The sequence below is a fragment of the Crocuta crocuta genome, unplaced genomic scaffold (genome assembly GCF_008692635.1).
Source record: "Crocuta crocuta isolate KB4526 unplaced genomic scaffold, BGI_CrCroc_1.0 scaffold162, whole genome shotgun sequence".
In the NCBI taxonomy this organism is placed as follows: Eukaryota; Metazoa; Chordata; class Mammalia; order Carnivora; family Hyaenidae; genus Crocuta; species Crocuta crocuta.
In genome coordinates, this window is record NW_027529433.1 from 4,460,056 (window position 1) to 4,479,384 (window position 19,329).

Below are 19,329 nucleotides of genomic sequence, written 5' to 3' on the forward strand. Positions count from 1 at the left end.
CCCTTAAATTTCTTCTTTCTTAAAACAGTAGAGATAACATAGTGAAGCCTTGTATCATTACTGAGAGTGATCACTACACAGTGTCTCACACTGTCCCTGCACGTGAGAAGTGTACAGGTTCATACCATGATGATTGGGAAAAGAATAGCTTGGTGACAAATTCAATGAGTGGCAACTGGAGATGGTCTGAGATGGTGTGTTTCTTCATAATATATGTTTGCCTTGGGGAATTCTGAAACATAAGTGTCTTCACCTAGCAACAGTTGATGATCTACAGATAGCTATTAAGGACTGCCAAATGACTTCCAACTGTTAGCATGGAAGATGACTTGGGGAAAAATGAAAATTTAGAAAAGAACGCTAAATATCCAGATGAATGTTAAGCAGCATTCCTGTTTGTTGTAAATCAGCCTGTACATCAGTTGTTGTACCGCATGATGGTTCCAGACTTAGTTAAATCACTAAACCTGGTATTCCTCTCCTGGAATGCACACCATACACGCCAGATGCTAACCTGTGACCCTGCCTTCAGGGCTGCTGATGAGGTGGCGGGGGGAGGGGGGAGTCTGTTCCTGGGCTAAAGTGCAGTTGTGTTTTCTGCCTTCAATGCTGGCACCTTCTGTTGGTCTTTACATTCTCCAAACTCAGCTGCTTCTAGATACCACCCTTACCTCTTTCCAGACTGCCGTGGCCCACCTCCTCCTTCCTTTGTCCTTGTATCCCTCTGCTTTCTGTCACTTGCCCTTTTCCTGAACTTCTCCAGGTTTATCCCTGCACTGCTGCCCTCCCATCTTGTGTCTTGGGAAGTTCCCACAAGGCAGCCACAGCCTGTCTTTTTAGCTGTCCTCCCTGAGGCCAGCCAGAGTTGGAAACAATTTCAAAGTTTTGAGGCTAAACTAAAGCTGGCTGCTAGATGAAAATTTATTACATTTAATTGACTTAATACCCTTTTCTTTGTGTTCTCCCAAAGAACATCATTTTCTATAGCCAGACAGGAGGTTTTCCGTGCCTGCAGTCAAGTAAAAGGCCAGTCCCATGGTTTGGACCTTGTGTGGGTTTCTTTAGTAAGGATGGCTGTCGTCGTGTTGGCCAAAATTGCCAATGCCTGAGATTTAGGTTATTGAATGAAGCTTTTCCTCGGACCATTTTAAAAACTTGTCAAGTATGCTACTTTGGTTTCCTTTAAAATGGAACATCTGCGTCACAGCACCCTTTTTTCTTCCATCCCACAAATATTTACTGAACACCTATTAAATGTCTTACGTTGTTCTAGTCAATTGAGATAAAGGATAACTTGATGGAGTTCTTTCTCCTCATGGAGTTTACACTGGCAGAGAGACAGGAAACCGTGTGATTATTTCGTATATTAAAAGGTGATAGATGCTATGGAAGAAAAAAAGGTGTAGCCAGGGTGAGAGAGGTTATGTATGCTGGTATGAGAGGACAAATTTTGACATTAAGTAGGCCAGTCAGGGTGGGACTCCGGGAGAACAGATTTAAAGACTTAAAGGAGATAAACACGTTAGTCCTATGGGTAATCAGGAGAAAGAGCTTTCCAGGCCCAGGGAACAGTTAGAATGAAGGCTGATAGGCCTTGCTGATAGAGGGCTGTGGGCTCTGAGAGAGAGTGGAGTCAAAAATAATGCTAAGGTTTTTGGCCTGAGCAGTTATAAGAACTGAACTCCGATTTGCAGGTTATGAAGTCCACAGAGCAAAGATAAGCTTGTGACTGGGGAGGGACGAGAGTCAGGTTTGCACATAATTTTCAAGTACCTTGTTAGACACCCAAGTAGAGATCGAGTAGGCAATGGGATATGCACATCTGGAGATCAGAGTGTAGTAGATTTCAACCTAGAATATTTAAAGCCATGGGACCAAGTGTGATAGATACAGAGAGTACAGAGGACAAACGATTGAGCCCTGGGCACTCCAGAGTTAAGATATTGCAAAGTTAAGGAAGAACAGCAAAGGATACTGAGAAGAAAAAGCTAACATGGCTTCCCACCTGGAGGTAGAACACTGGCAGATGATCTAAAACTCTTACAAGGAGGACTGTCCTTAGTTTTCCTTTAATCCTGTACTATCAATATAGTTTTGAACCTGCTTATTGGAGTTCCCTGTAAGCCTGGAATGCTCTATGCACAGTGTCCTGGAATGGGGCTGGGATGCTAAAAGGCAGTCACTCTCTGTTCTTACTTGCCTTGCTTCCTACTACAGAGATGGCTGCCATGGAGAAAGGGAATGAGGTGTAGGGGGTGTGGGGGCAGGGGCAGCCTCCTGGGATTACGCTGTGGTGAACTGAGCTGGGTCAACGGAACCTGGGGCAGGCTAAGCCGAGTCCATATCCCAGACCTGAGTCACAGAGTAGACCTGAAAGGGGTCCCTGGCTGCGTTCCTAAATGAATCAATGGCTATTTCAAAGAAGTAAATTGAGCTCTTGACCTTTGTGATCCAGAGTTAACTGTGACACACCCATCAGGTTTATGGTAAATGCTAAGACAAAATTGTCATGTATAGTAAGAAATAAAATTTCGTGCCCTCAAGGGGCTCAGAGCCCTACGATACTGGGTACTACTATATCCTCAAGGCTGAGTATAATGACTGATGCTTCGGAGGGAACTCAATAAATAGTTGAACAAATATACAGAAATAACAATGTGATAAAGAGCCGAAGAGGGATATGCACAGGGTAGTACTAAGAAGCACACAGAAAATACCATTCTGGCCGGAAGTGGTGACATGTTTCACATGGAGGTGACATTTGAATTGGGGGAGAGGGGATATTTCCAGATAGAGGAGTACCCAAGGGGTCAGCCTGAGTATGGGCCCCTTGTTCAGGGGATGGTGAGGTGTGTGATGTGACCAGATTCCTTGAGTATAACTGGCTTAAAAGTGTTGAAAGCCTATGAAACCCTACATGACCCCAGTCCTCTACCCCTGTGGTGGCTGCTCATTACTGTGCCAGGCACCAGGACAAGCTACTAAGCCTGCTGTCAACTGTCTGCTGTGTCCTCACTCTCCAGAGAGATTAGGATATTTCACAGCTTTAGGATGAGCTTCTTGATTACAATCCAGTGGAGGCTCACTGTTGTGTCCTTCGCTGGGGGCTTCGCCACAGGTTGACAATAGCAGTAACAGATGGCCTTCTTTTCTTCCTGTCCTGAGAAAACTGCTTTGCAAACTAACGTCTAAGCTCTTCGCAGTTTTGTCTGGAAGCCTGTGAAGAGGAAGTAGGAATGTGAGATCCAGAAAGCCACTTGTTATTCTGTAGAACAGGAGCCAGCCTTTAGTTCTGATGTTTTCAGGCCAGGAAAAATGGTGTTCTTCCATACAAATGGTGGGTGACCCACAAAAGACAAGAAACCTTCAGTCCATACCCTTGGCCAGCTGGTGGTCAAAGAGTCACAATTGTGTGGTTGATCTTGAGGGAAGGAGGTGACCCTCTAACAGCCAGGAAAAGACTGAAACAGCATGGAGACTTTCTTCACTTCCTCCACAGACTGAAGAGCTATGGTTCAGAATGGAATCCCCCCTTCCTGGCATCTCATAAAACTTGAGGTAGTCATCTTCAGACCAAGTAGAGTATTTATTATATTCAGCACCTCCTAGTCTTTCTAAAATTGGGGGCTTAGCAGGATTATGGAGATGCTCGTCTTCTCACCAAAAGGATTTCTTTAAAATTTACATTTGCTATCATTATTTGATTCCAGGGCAGTAGTCCCAAAATTACCTAAGGTATACAACTTTGTGGCTGGTCTAATCACAGTCAATGAATGTGGATCACAAAGCAACAATATGAGGACTCTACTCTTCTTGGTGCATTTTTTTTTTTTTTTTAGCACCTTCTAGATTTTAGGCACTGGAAATGCTCTGATAATACATAACTCCAATCTTTTTGGAGCTCATGTAGTTTAATTATTAGACTTAAATCCAAACCACATGTTTAGGTTGCCAAAGAGACTGAAAACTCCTGTGAAGCAAGATCAAACTGCTGGGAATCCAGGGTTGAAATCTGAAAGCTCCATCCAGGAAGGGGTAGATATTACTTAAACAGCAGAGGGACGTGGTGGGCACTGCATTGTGATAGCTCATGTGACAGATCATAAGGGAACTGACACCATATGGTCAGCCTTACTGGGCTTGTCAGGGCACTGTCTCCAGCCTGTGGTGGCGTCTTGGGTGGTCCACGTAACTAATCACCAGTTCCTTTCATTCTTTCTTCCCCAGATAAAGCTAAGTCATACCCTCGTGACCCCATGATGAGCAGTGCTGGCATCTTCTCATCCTCTTGGGGCAATGAACTGGGAGGCTGCTAGCAAGAGAGAAGTTAGGGTATGAGGATGAAGATATCTTTTAAAGTTGTGGAAGACGGTACCTTCTTGGGTACCGTTCTATCAAGTTGAGCCATGGAAGAGGTTATCAGTCACCTGAGTCACTTACTGTCTCTTTCACTGCTGGCTGTTTTCTTTGGCTGCTGGCCAGTATCGTTCTCCCTGCTTTTCTTCCTCCCACCTGGGCCAAACACTGCACCGCCAGGCACATGGGAAGAGACACTAGTTAGAAGAAAAGCAAAAGCCCACTGGCCTAGTCCCTTTCTCTATCACCCCCCTCCCAAAACAGTAATGCTTTAGGACAAGGTGACAGACCCCAGAGACAACTACAGGCTGACCTAACTTCAGAAACTGCTTTTGTAGTAGTTGCAGAGGAAGATCAGACCATTTTCTGGCATGGCTCTTATGTTAAGCTCACTCCAGAGCACACTTCACCTGCCATTTGGTCTCTGGCTATAACCCACAACCAAGCTGACGGTCCCTGAGTATATTCCAAATTGAGGACCCGAACAACCATGCCCAATTTTCAGCAGACTTGGTAGGTCTTACTATGTCATTCTACCTGTTGTCCAATATGCCTACTGAAGACTTGAATTTTGTCTCATTGGCTGGTATCATTAAGCCTATTTGGAAATCAGGGCTTAAGTTTGCTTCTAAACACTGGGATTCAGGCCTGGAACAGGACAGCGCGACAGGATAAACCAAAAACCAAGAGTTGCCATTTCTTTTCCTACTGGTACATTTCATTCTTACTGACTGGTATCTGTCCTTCCACTGGTTTTCACAGGCTGCACCATGGTTGAGAGAGAGTTTATTACAGGCTTAACTATGTCCCGGCACTCTTCTGAGTCTTGGCTTCGTAGTGGTTAACCACATAATACAAAAGTCCCTGCCCTCGTGGAGTTTAAAGTCTAGGATGGAGACGGATAACAATCAAAATAAGTGAAGTAGTAGGTTGAACTATATGATAGGTCCATTTTTGTAGGTCACAAATGAAATTCCAAGTTTCATATGATTCAAAGTAATATATTCTATGTTAGTAATAAATGCAAAGGAGAAATAAAGGAGGGACAGTGGGGAGATATATGGTTGGAATTTTAAATAGATTGGAATCGAAGACCACACCAACAAGGTGGCATTTGTCACCTAAAAGCTGTCTGGAAGGAAAGCATTGCCAGTAAGAGGAATACCAAGTGCAAAGGCCAGAGTATGACTGGCACGTCCAAGGAAAAGCCCTCTGGCTGGTGAGGCTAGAGCAGAGAGCACAAGGGTTAGAAAGGCAGGTAGGGGTCAGTTTGAACAGGTACTAGGGAGCTGGATGATAGGGACTTGAAGGCCAAGGAGAGAAAGAAAAGCTGGATTTCACTCTGAGATGGGGAACCTTAATGGATTTTTTTCTCACTTTTGTTAAGAAGCAAAAGAATCCATTAGAGTGGTGTTTTAGCATGAAGGAATGCTTATCAGGGCCCAGGAAGTACTACCCAGGCTCCCCAGAAGCTGCACTGGGCCCAAGAGCAGTGGAGTCAGGACATTGTAAGGTAAGGACTAAGTGTGGCAGTCACTGGAGAGGGTCACCTGAATCCTTAAACTTTCTGGAATTCCTTTGTCTTAATACCAGAGAGCTGAAAATTGGGACTTTTTTTTTCTTTCTTTCTTACCTGAAAGCCCACTGTTTTCTCTCAGTGAAACCCAGGTCTTGCATTTTCATGGCATTAACCACACTAATAACCACTCTGATGAGTGTTGGAGGAGACATCCACCAGCCAGGGCAAGGCAGACGGTGGTCATTTCCTCCGAGAATGTGGACAGGGCACTGTCGTGTCTGTCTAGGCTGGGTGCCCTGGGTGGCAGCCTGTGGTTTCAGCACAGATCACATCCACAGGGGCTTGCAGACATACCACAGGCCGCCTTGTGTGTTACCCTCCCACATGGACTGCCCTGGGGGCTTATAAATATTCACGCTGAGGCTCTGGACAAACTCGTAAGCATGGCACCCTTCTACGTTAAGAAAAGTCTCCCTGCTGTCCTTACTCACACACTGATCAGCCAGCAGCTGCCACAGAATTTTAAGATGGGCTGAAGCATTTCTGGAACCTTATCTGAGCTATTAGAAAGGAGAACAGCTAAAAGAGCTGAGGAGCAGTGTTGGTCGATGTTTTTGACTATGCTGGTGAAGGAGGATCGGATATTAAAATAAAGACTGTGTTATTTAATTATTTATTTTGAAACTTCCTCCTTCCCAGAAGGTTCTGAAACAGCCAAATTAAGGTATTTTTTATGTCCTACAACCAACTCCATCCCTGTATGACAGTAAAGCCCATGTTTTCTGTCTTCTGTCTCGATCACAATAAAAAACATTAATTTTACTCACAGGGTTCGTTTAAGCCACATAATACAAATGATATGTATAGTATTTAATCAGAGACACAATTTAAATGTGAACACTCAGGTCTTTTATAGTGACAAGCAGCTCAGTAGGCTCCCTCACCTCAGGCACTAGGGCTTGACCACAGAGCCTCCATGCCGCACAGTGCCCCTGAGTCCTTGCAGAAGTCCCCGCCGTGGTACCTCACCATTCCCCAGGTGGTAACTTAGTACCTGTGCCAAGACACCACCAAAGTTCCACGGACCCTGGGTGAAGATTCCTAGGGAATGAGATGGGGATTAATCAGGCTTTACTATAGGCCCTTTGAAATACAAAAGAATTTGCTCAGTAATATTAGATCTCCCCAGCTGAGTAAGATATGTTCAGGTGGAGGGGAGTATATTCTTCCAAGGGTATTATGTTGTAGCTGGGTTCTCCCTTCCACCCCTCTCCAGCCAATTACTGCACCTTTTAAAACATGCCCTCAAAACGGCACGGATTTGCTTCTCCATAACTTGTGAACTTTAAACTGCTTTTCTATGGGAGGGGCCTGCCAAAGGCTTTAACCTATTGTCAGGTGCTAGTCTATGTTCCAGTTTTGTTACTACTGTTACTGTTATGGGCATGGAAAGTATTTTGAAGATGCTTTAACATTCACAACTATTTTATGAATTAAGGATTAGCCTGTTTTACAGCTGAGGAATCGTAATCAGACAAGTTAAAGAGATCTTTTTTTCTAAGGTCACCAGTCTTAAAATGGCAAAAGCTTGCATTCAAGCCTGTATCATACCCTGAACTCAGAGCAGGTAACTCTGAACTGAACTACCTCTTAATTCAGGAAGTCTTTGCTAAGACCTCGCATATTCCAGAGGACCAACACATTCTTCACTGGCGGCCTTGTCCTGGGGGGCATGCGCTCCATGCTTCCCGTCGTCTCTGACCGCACCTCTCCAAGATGCTTCAGTCAGCTGTTCCTTTCACTTACCCATCTGACCCTGCAGTGCATTCCTCTACCTACCTCCCAGCTCTCTGACCTCCGGAGAAGTACAGGGTTGCAGGGTTAGAAAGATTGCTTTTTTGAAGCACCTTTCTTCAGACAGTGAACAGAGGAACCGGTTCCCTCTATTCCACCCCTGCTAGAAAGTCCTCTAAGGCCTCCAGCGTACAACAGTGGGATTAATTTGGGAAGCAGGATGATCAGATCGAAAGTCAGACGTGAAGTGCCATACTTGGCAGAAGATGCCATCAGAGGATGAAGACAGAGCTGTGAGAGTTGTGATCTGTGGTTTGATGAAACACAGTCCTTGATCTTGTCCAAACCTAATACTCTACCACCAGTTCAGTCATGTTCTTTTTTTGTGGGAAAGTTGCTGTAAATGACTTGGAAGCTTCGGTGTGGTAAACCCAGAGAATTTAAAGGTAGGAACACAGAATTTAGAACCAAGATTAAATTATGAGGATAGAATTGCTCCTGCAAGGTATCTGAAAAACAGCTCTGGGGGGATATACGTTAGCGATCTTGATTATATAGGTGTCATTTTGCAGAGAAAACCGTTTTTCTCCTGCCACATAAAATAAGGCCATCCTCTTGCGACATTCTTTTTACTGAGAAAGTTCTGTTGGGTAAGATTTGGGGCCCTCCACTGCCTTGGTCACTGCAGGTTCTGGACTACCTTAGAAGCAGCTTTCGGTGTGAGACTGGTAGCAGGGCTGGAGGTGGGGCAGGCAAAGCACTCCGGCCCACATCACAGAACCCCAAGAGTGACCGTCTCCTTACACTTTGTCTCACTTGCTTTGCCTCAGTCCTGGCCCCAGAATAGCTCCTCAACTACTAGAACTGGCAAGAGGAACTCTCAGTTACATAGTGATCGGTAAAACCATAAGGAAGAGAAAAATGAACATTTAGTATGATGGGGTAGTGGGGTCAGCAAGTGGAAACAGAGCTTCTTAGTGTCTACTCAGGGCCAAATTCATTGAAAAGCATTCTAAAAGCATTCAGATGAAACAATTCTTCTGAAGTTTGCAGGGGGTTTCTAAATGCTTATATAAGTATAGAAATCTCTGACTCGGGTGTGCAGTCAGTTGTTGGTGACGGCCAACAAAAAGACTGCTCACAGGCTTTAATTCCGGTTAAGATCCGGTCTCTTGCATTTAACCATGGTTCTGTGTGAATTTCCTTAGAACAAGGTTGACTTTCCCTGCAAAAGTCCAGATGGTAAGTATTTTAGATCTTGTTCGGCCTAGGGTCTGTCAAAACTACTTACTCCGCCGTTGCAGCACCAAAGCAGCCACAGACCAAGTCCATAAACGAATGGCCCCAGGGTACGTTCCAATAAAACTTTATTTATAGAACCAAGTCCACATATCACTTGTGGGCCTTTGTTTGCCAAAGTCTGCCTTAGACCTAAAGGAAAATGCTCAGTGCTATAAGAGCTTTATGGGAAGAAACAGTAACAAGTTTAATTTGCTTTTCTAGAAATCTATTGAGTTCACATTCCAACATGTATGAAAGAGGCTAAAAATATTTCTAAGAAAGTGATGAGATTTCTTGATCAAGTCAGAATAGTTGCATGAAACAGTCCCTAACACTTGATACTGCAAAACAGATGTCATAGCCCAAAGCAGTTGGGCTGTACAGTATCTGTACAGTTACTCACTTTACATCAGAAAGCCATGGGGGGTTCTCACCTGTCTTCTCTTCTGCCCTGCAGGACTGTTCCTTATCCTGGGGTTGATACTCTACCCTGCTGGCTGGGGCTGCCAGAAGGCCATAGGCTACTGTGGACACTATGCATCGGCCTATAAACCCGGAGACTGCTCCTTGGGCTGGGCCTTTTACACCGCCATCGGAGGCACAGTCCTCACCTTCATCTGTGCCGTCTTTTCCGCACAAGCAGAAATTGCGACCTCCAGTGACAAAGTTCAGGAAGAAATCGAAGAGGGGAAAAGCCTTATATGCCTCCTTTAGTTTGGAAGAGACACAAATGCCACTTTCTTCCTACGGTAACCTTGTGAAATAGTACCCCTCTGATTTCATCATCTGAGTCAAGTGAAGAACTTGCCTTTATCTACCAAAGCCTACATTCCACAGCCCGAGCCTTAACAGGACGAGTGAGAGGCAACATCCAGCTAAGTGACGGCACTCGAGGACCACAGTGCAAGCTGTCAGAGATGGAATATAAAAATTCTGCACCAAGCCTGACACGAAGTTGACAAGTCTGTCTGACTCCCATCTCCCCCCAGGCTCAACGAAGGAGAATGATCTAAGCCATTAAGGACGCAGTTCCTCTGATAACAGAGGAGATTGCGAGCTAGATTTTCACCCTATTTTGAGATGTGTTTCTGCCACAAGGCTGCATGCCTGTGAGCATCTCTGCCTCAGAATGAGGTTTGGGGGTTGGTGTTTTTCTCGCCTCCTAGTTCTTCCATGTTTTCTCAGAGACTCAAATGAAGACTGCATACTTACTGGGGATAGGAGGTGTGCTTGAGGGCCTAATAGGACGCTGCCTCTTAATTAGCTGACCGAGGGGTGAGCAGGTCAGTGTGGAATGCTGTTATGGGACTTACTTAGGCTGAATTCCAGGGTAAGGTAGATCGATTAAACTGTACTTCCAAGATTTTAGAAATTTGAAGGAAGGAAGGAATAAGGACCTCTATGAACAAGAGCATAAAAGAAGAAAATCCTGCTAGTGAAGACAAATTCATTCCACTTCCCAGCAGTCAGACTAGCACCGGCACTGGCCCAGTGTCTTCTTGTGTTTTTCTCCTAGGGTTAGGACTGAGCTTTGACTGCCAAGGAAACCTCACCGTTTCCTCATTCCAGGAACAGAGATCTCCAGGCCAGCTGTGGCTCATTCAGATGTTCAGTGGGAAAACTTGCCAGAATCTCAGCACTTACGGGGAGACCTTTTCCCACTCTTTGGTAACCATGTGGTAGTCAGCTGTATTTCCAACCCCAGCAGCAAGTGAATGACATTCTTTGCAGGAAAAAAAGAGCTAGTCATAGGAGTTAAGTTTCCCCAGTTACTGGTATTGATCCTGAAAGCAGACCAAAGTAACATTAAAATTACTGCAATGGGTGATTTGCATCAAAGGCCTCATACCCAGAAAAGCACAGAGTAGAAAGTTAATGCAAAAATGAGAGCCAACCCAAGCTTAAAGCGCCTGCCTATAACTGTTTACAAAAATAATGGACCACCACTATTAAAAGGATTCAGGAGATTTGAATCTTAGTTTCTATAAATTGTCAGTAAAATTGATTCATAAGCATGGTATTAGCCATCACTTCAAATTTACTTTGGAATGATCTCAGTGGCAAGAACCCGGTTGGGTACTGCCCCAAGCTTCAGAACTTCAGAACGAGAGAGAAATTTAAGCAAGTGGAGTTGGAGCTGTGAGACTTCTGGAACAGTTAAAAGAATAGGTCTATTTGGGTTTATGAATCTGCTCACATGAGAACGGGCTTTGTTTTGAAAGCTTAACATATAATTTACTCTGCACCTGCTCTGTGTAAGGTATTGTATTGTAAGTGCCACGAGGCACAGAACCCTGATTCAGATTTGACAAGCTTGTCCCAAAGTGAATCCTCTTCAGGCTGATTCTAAAAACATGCCTTGGTGCAAAACAAGTAATTGCTTTGTATGTACCTGGAATAGAGCGACTGAAGTTTTATTCCCTTCTGGCTTCTGGTCTATACCACAAACCATCCTATCACACAGATTAAAACCTAAGCACAGGAGGAGTGGTAGTGTAGAACCTGGCCTTAATGAGTTCACCATTCTTAGACCAAAGTTCAAAATATGCACGATGTAAGCCCTAGGACTTCTTTTGAAAAGAGAAGGGATAAATAGGTATCCTCATAGCAGCTCTCGGTACAGGCTCAGGAAACATTAATTCTCTAACACCACACAGAAATAGGTAATGGCAGCCAGCCAATGGACAGGGCTCCTGTCCCTGACTATGCATTTATATGCTCTAACCAAGCCCCAATGACCATAGTAACTACTTTTTCAACATGGATAGTAATTTTCATTAAAGAAAATTCCTTTTCTCAGAAGATTCACTTTTTTTCTGTAAAAAATAGAGAACCCTTTTCCTAATTCCCTAACACTAATTTTACACTCTAACCTTCCTCTTACAGGTTAAAGTCCTAAGCCCTGACGCTCCTCTGAGCATGTCCATCATCTTTACTATCGGATTGCACTTCCACTAAATGTATCTCTAGAACACCCTGATAACAGAAGTCACAAGTGTAAATGTGACTTCTCTTGGCCAGTGTTCTACTCCATCAGTCTGAATGCTACAGAAGACAAAGCACGTGCACACACACATAACCCCAAACCACTAAAAACTACTTCAACACTGAATAATCAGAGCAGAGATGGAATTTCTCTAGCAGAGACAGAGTAAGAAGTAATGTTGGGCCTTTTAAAGCTTCAGTCCATTAGCTAGGATTTGACTGGGGGAAATGGTATATTAAAATCATTCTAGTCTACACCAAAACTATACAGCTGTTTAAAAACCACTGAATATGAGGAATGTGTTAGAAATATGTTAAACAATTGGACTGTTGACTCACACTTTTGTAATTAATACCAATCACCTAATCACCTCAGTCTAAAAGTCTAATACACCTGGGCCATTACTACTACCAGAAAAGTCTTATTTATTTTTGCCTGCATCTGCGCTTAGTTTTGTGATGGGCTGGGCTTCTCAATGAACTCCAAGAAGGCAGAAGTATCTGCCTTGGATTCTGTGGATTTTTTTAAACCTGTGTGCTTAATTCAACAATGTTACATTAATTGTGTAGGGATTTTTGTATAGTTTTCAAACCTCTGTGGTGTAATGATCTTTGTTAAACATGTAAAGTGCCATAGTCTTTTTTTATGTGTAGCATATTTAAAAAATATATATGTATATTATACATACACAAGTCTGTGTGAAAGATGTGCAATAACAAAGGTGTATGTATGTTTTGTTTTATTTTGTTTTGGGAAACTGGACAGGAGTCAGAACAGGGATTATTTCTGTTCTGGCAAAGGAGAGGTAAACATTTTTTTTGCCTTCATGGCTTAGTCATTAACCCGTAACAATTTAAATGCTACACAAACTGATGTGAAGACAAGACTGGTATGGAATCATTTATTCCTGGGTCTAAATTAAAATAATCACTAGATTTATGTGAAAATAAAGCCAGCACCAGGCCCAGTGAATGCTAGTCTTTCATGTGAAATGTGAAGCTGCCACGTTGTCTTTTCTGTTAGTGTGATAACTAGTAGCTGGTACATAATCACTAAGGAGCTATTTCTTAACATGCTTTGAGAGACCACATTAATGCTAGACCACTATTTAAGGGATGATCTCACACCTTTGTATCCATAAGAGTCTGGCTTAGAACAGACCTCTCTGTGCAATAACACGTGGCCACTAGAAATCCCTGGCCTGTATTTGTATTGGGGCAGCAAAGACTCCCAAGGGCCAGAAGAGTTAAAGGCACGACTGGGATTTCTTCTGAGACTGTGGTGAAACTCCTTCCAAGGCTGGGGGATTATTAGGTGCTTTGGAGGAACTCAGCATCACTTGATATTCAGCAGCCACTTGAGCCAAATAGAAAACTGTATTTACCGCTAATGGACTCAACTTGAGCCTTCAAATTTGTGGTTATCCTATTGTATTGTAAACTAATACATTGTCTGTCTAGCATTGATTAGGTTCTTGTGCATATGTATTTCACAGTGCCCTCCCCTCCCCAGATCTTAATTAAACCAGATTTTGGAAACTCATTCTGATTTTTTCAAGTGTAAGTATATTGGTTTCAATAGGATATATGTAAGTTTCTCAAGAAAACATCTACCAATCTTTATGATAAACATTAACTTATATGTAATATTAATGATGAGGAAAATATTCAGGTACTTTATTCCATTCACTAGTAACATATGTATCCCTACCTTAGGTTAGCTTTAACTTTAATATTAAGTACACATTTCTTCCTTGGAGAAGCATCAATATAAATGGAGGGGAGAAAGGACTCTCAAATACTATACAAATATCTTAGGTTTTACAATAAATTTAAAAAATGTGAAGATGCTTCTAAGTATCACTAAGGTTTTACAAAGAATTGTGTGTGATAACGACAAGGAAGAAAGTCAGATGAAGGGCATGGTCTCTTCCAAGATGAAAAAGCCAGTTGTGGAGCAGTTCCACATCCACATTTCTTGAAGGTAATCCTGCCCATACTGAGCCTTATCAAGAAGAAGAATTCTCATTTATTTATTCAGAGATGACACTAACAACATATTTCATAAAGTGATTCAACTCTCCATATCCCATGAAGCACTTATCTGACAGAATAAACAAAAATGGCTATTTCTCTTCTGATTGAGGGCCCCTAACAGCTGAAACAACATTTATGCTTTGGCTTCTAAACATGCCTGAAACCTGCTAGGTTTCTGATAGAAATAAAAATTAAAAGCTGACAAAATTATCCAAATCACTCACGCAACAAATATTCCAAACAAGTTAATCTAAATATCTCAAGCAAATTTGGAAATTTTTAGTTGCTTTTTCAACTATCCTATCTTTAATGCAAAAGAGAAAGGACCCAGACTTTGCATGTCAGCAGAGGCTGGGGAATCCTCATAACTGCTTCCCATTTCATCCTTAGTTTTTACCTAGCAGTTCTGCTACTGGATCAACTTACCATGATTGATCTTCCTGGAACACTGCATTTAACTTACTCCTAGCTCTCCTTAAAGTCTTTGCTTAACATTAAAACTACTCAAGAACAGTCTTGACTATGTTGGACATTTATTTTAAGTGGGTTATTTCAGGAGTTTTCCATAACTCACCACCTTTTCAACTCCGAAACACTAAAGGATAATAACAACATCAAGGCAAACTTTTAGCCTAGTCTTCAAAGCAGCAAGAACCAATAATTGTCTTTATTTCAGCTGCTTAATCATTTGGCTGGGGTCATGCAACTGCTGTCCCTACTACTATCTTTTTCCTTGCAGCTTCTTCCTCACCACACAGAGTTCTACAAGATAAGTCTTTTAAGTTATGAACTGCTCATTTTGCTGAGGTACACAGGATGTAGATAAAAGCATAAATAAGAGGAAGCAGTAAAACCCCTGGGAAGGAAAAGTCAATCAAATAACATGTAGATATTTGCAGCTCTTTGGCTTTTTATAGCAAAATATCCACAAAAATCTAACATCTGTAGGTAAGCAGTCAACCTAGTGTCCATGGGGGAAACCACTTTAACCTATTTTCAAGAGAACAAAGCCTGAGGGGCACCTGGGTGGCTCAGTTGGTTAAGCGTCCAACTTCGGCTCAGGTCATGATCTCACGGTTTGTGAGTTCGACCCCCACATCAGGCTCTGTGCTGACAGCTGAGAGCCTGCAGCCTGTTTCAGATTCTGTGTCCCCGTCTCTCTCTGCCCCTCTCCCACTCATGCTCTGTCTCCCTCTCTCTCTCTCTGCCCCTCCCTCACTCATGTTCTGTCTCTCAAAAATAAATAAACATTAAAAAAAATATATTAAAAAACAAAACACCACATTAAAAAAAAAAAAAAAAAAAGAGAACAAAGCCTGAATTAAGGCAGGTGATGGTGAAGACCATAAAATGAATTAGGTTTTAGAAAAAGGATGGAGAGCTTGGTGACTAGTCAGAAGTGGGAGGGGGTGTGGAAAGAGGAGAGGAGAGAGTCCAGAGTGACTCCATGAATTGGCCACTGGGTGGAAAGTGATGCTATCACCAAGATAGAAATCCAAGAGGAGCAGAAACAGTAAAGGCGGGGAAGGCTCAGCCTAGGCTGCCGGTGGAGAAGTCCTGTGTGCAGCCCAGAACAGAGTATGGAGAGAAGATCAGGTTAGACAAAGAGATCTGGAAGTCACTGAAACACATGACAGAAAAGTAAGAGTTCTTAATGGCTGCGCACTTTCTTTGCGCATATACTGTCTTAAGTACTTAGTATAACTGATTTATCCATCAAAACTCAATTTAAAGAAAATTATTCTCATGTTGCAGATAAACAATTAATTAAGTAACACATTTATATTTATTTTATTTATTTAAATTTATTTATTGAGTTATTTAACTCAAGTTAAATAATTTGCTCTAGTTTAAAAAGCTACCAAGAGGCAAAGCCAAGGGGCTCAGAGACAGGCTTGACACCCAAGTCTATATATTCTCAAACAGCTGTAGTTTCCTTCTACCTAAAAGGTACATGGTGAAAAGAAGACCAATACAAACCACAGCGGAACACCAACATCTCTGTGTAGGTGAGTCTTAGAATAACTTCCTAGTACCACTCCAAAAAGACCGTAAGATGACAACTGACGAAAACTGCTCTCTCCTCCCTTTTCAGATAAAGATCTGGTAGTTTTTCATACCTCTCAAGATGACACCACATGTCTCAATTCACTCAGTCCTGAAAACTGCCACTAAAAGTTCATCAGGTGTATGACAGCAGTATTACAAATGGTGGTTTGATAGTTATAATTTCATTATGAACAATCTCTCATCCAGGATAAGCAGTTATTATTATTAGCTAAAAAGCCCATTTTCTTCACAGTTAACCTAATAAGGATTTGACCTCAACTAAAGTTTCTCCAAACAGACACACAAATATCAAAGACTGTTTCATAACGGTACAGCAGGTACTCACCAACATATCGCAGAGCTAGGCCTTGGTATGGAGACTTCAAAAGTACATGCTGTAATTTTTTTCTTGGTTACTGATTTTTTTCCCCCTCAAGTCCTGTCCCCAAAGGATGGGTATGAATTATGGATATCACTGTGGAAAAGTGGAAAAGGAATAGTTGGAAAGAAGTGGTACTAAGGGGCAGAGGTCCCCTATGTGACAGGAGGGAGGGGACACGGGTCTAGCTGCCCCTTCACCACCACCGAGTGACTGGGATAACTTTCTACTCATCTATAAAAATGCAGCCAATAATAGAAAATACATCATAGGTTTGGTATGAGAATTCAGTGTTGTATGTAAAGCATTTATTATACACTGGTATAAAGTCCCCACTAAGTAAAAGTTTTTAGATGAAAAAAGTTCTGGTATATATGGGTTGTGGAATGGTCTGTAGAATAGGATTGTTGTGAGAATATTTATTATAGTATTAGCATATTCTGCTAGGAAAAATAGGGTGAAGGGGCCTACTGCATACTCTACGCTGAATCCGCAAACAAGTTCTGATTCTCTATTAGATCGAATGGGGCTTGACTAGTTTCTGCTAATGTTAAGATGAATCATATTATGGCTAGGGGTCATGTGGGAAGGATTAGTCATATGTGTTCTTGAGTAATGATTAGTGTAGCTAATGTGAAGGAACCATTTATTAGCAATACTGATAGAAGAATAATGGCTATTTAATATGCTCTGGTATAAAGTCCTAAGTAAAAGTTATTAGATGAAAAAATCTTGAAGAATAACACTAACTTGTTAAAACCAATCTAATTTTACCCAGAGAGCCTCAATGGATTTGCTACCTGAGTCCACTACTTCTTTTTCCATCCTNGTTGAGTAATGATTAGTGTAGCTAATGTGAAGGAACCATTTATTAGCAATACTGATAGAAGAATAATGGCTATTTAATATACTCTGGTATAAAGTCCTAAGTAAAAGTTATTAGATGAAAAAATCTTGAAGAATAACACTAACTTGTTAAAACCAATCTAATTTTACCCAGAGAGCCTCAATGGATTTGCTACCTGAGTCCACTACTTCTTTTTCCATCCTATTATCCTTATCTTAGTTGTTTCCGGAAGTGGAAGATTTCTCTGTGGATGCAGGATACATGGTAACTCCTATTTAGCAAAACCAAAAAAATAAACAGATTAGTGTTGAATGAGCCATCACCTATGCGCAATCAGAATCTAAAAAAAGAAACTTGATAAAAACCTACTGGTGACAAATACTTTAGAAAAGGGAGATCCAATTTGGCAGAGTATGTATAAAGAAGCCATTTCATACAATACTGACAGGGTGTAAATTGATAAAATTTTCTGGAGCAATTTGGCAATGCACAACAAAGGTCTTTAAAACTGCTTACACTTTGGGTACCCAGCTCGTTCAGTTGGTAGAGCATGTGACTCAATCTTGAAGTCATAAGTTCAAGTCCCACACTGGAGGAAGAGTTAAACAAGATAATGCTTCTGTTTTGACCCAGCAATTTTCCCTAAAGAAAGAACAAAAGACTAGGCCCCCAAACTTAGGAACAGTACATTCCTTGATAAATTATTAATAAAAAAATCTGAAAATCAGAACTTAAGGAACAACAGAACTTAGAAAAATAACATATGAACAGCTTAAAACAATGAACAAAATAGCAGTAATTTCATAACTATCAAGAATTACTTTAAATGTAAATGGACTAAATTCTCTAATCAAAAGACATAGAGTGGTTTGAATGGATAAAAAACCAAGACCAAACTTTATGCTGTCTACAAAAGATTCACTTCAGATGTAAGGGCACACACAGATAGGAAGTGAAATGATAAGAAAATCTTTCACATAAAAATAAACCAAAAGAGAACTGGAGTAATACTTATATGAGACAAAATAGACTTTAAAATACAGTAAAAAAGACAAAAGAAGGGTATTACATAATGATAAATGGGTCACTCCAACAAGAGAACGTAACATTTATAAATATTTATGCACCCAATATAGAAGCAGCTAAATATATAAAGCAAGTATTAACAGCCCTAAAGGGAAAGGGAAACGAAACAATACAAAGCAGTGGTAGAAAGACACAGTAGGACAATAACAAACAGATCATCCAGACAGAAAATCCATAAGTAAACATTGACCTGGAATGATATATTAGATCAGATGGACTTACTAGATATAAACAAACAGAGCATGCCATCCAAAAGCAGGAGAAAACACATTCTTCTCAAGACCACATGAAACATTCTCCAGATCACATGTAAATCACAAAAACAATTCTTAATAAATGTAAAGAAACAAATCATATGAAGCATATTTTCCAACCGCATTGATATGAAACTAGAAACCAATTACAAGAATAAAACTGGAAAATGTGGAGACTAAACAACATGCAACTGTGAACAACCAATGTGGGTGAACAAAGTAATCAAAGGAGAAATAAAAAATACCTTGAAACAAACAAAAATGCAAACACAACATACCAAAATTTAGGGGACACAGCAAAAGTAGTTCTAAGAGGGAAGTTCATAGCAATAGAGGCCCACCTTAAGAAAGAAAAATAAACTAACTTCACTATAAGAAATTAGGAAAAGAAAAAAGCCCAAAGTTAGTAGAAGGAAAAAAATAGCAGATCAGAGAATAAAAATGAAATAGAGACTAAAAAGAACAGAAAAATATCAATGGAACTAAGAGCTGGTTCTTTGAAAAGATAAACATAATTGAAGAACCGTTAGCTAGACTTATTAAAAAAAAAAAGAGGGCTCAGATAAATAAAATCAGATTTTAAAAAAGATACTTCAGAAATACAAAGGATGTTAAGAGACTATTATAAATAATTATATGCAAATAAAATGGACAACCTAGAAGAAATGGATAAATTCCTAGTGATATATAGTCTTCTAGGACTGAACCATGAAAAAAAAAAAAAAAAAAAACCTGAAAAAAA

The 19,329-nt window shown here is 41.2% G+C and overlaps 1 protein-coding gene and 1 long non-coding RNA gene across 2 annotated transcripts in view; one reads left to right on the forward strand and one right to left on the reverse strand.

Annotated features, from left to right (window-relative positions):
- LHFPL2 (LHFPL tetraspan subfamily member 2) overlaps positions 1–10,445 on the forward strand; it is a 143,521-nt gene extending 133,076 nt beyond the window's left edge. The window contains exon 6 of the mRNA XM_077759895.1: positions 9,402–10,445. Within this exon, the coding sequence (XP_077616021.1) occupies positions 9,402–9,664 (263 nt within the window). The 3' untranslated portion in view covers positions 9,665–10,445. The remainder of the gene's footprint in view (positions 1–9,401) is intronic.
- LOC144228094 (uncharacterized) lies at positions 6,768–17,513 on the reverse strand. Its single transcript, XR_013334116.1, has 3 exons — positions 17,423–17,513; positions 16,368–16,496; positions 6,768–6,976 (listed from the first exon to the last, which is right to left on the reverse strand). It is a non-coding gene; the product is annotated as an uncharacterized LOC144228094 (long non-coding RNA).
- Positions 17,514–19,329: the final 1,816 nt, after the last annotated feature.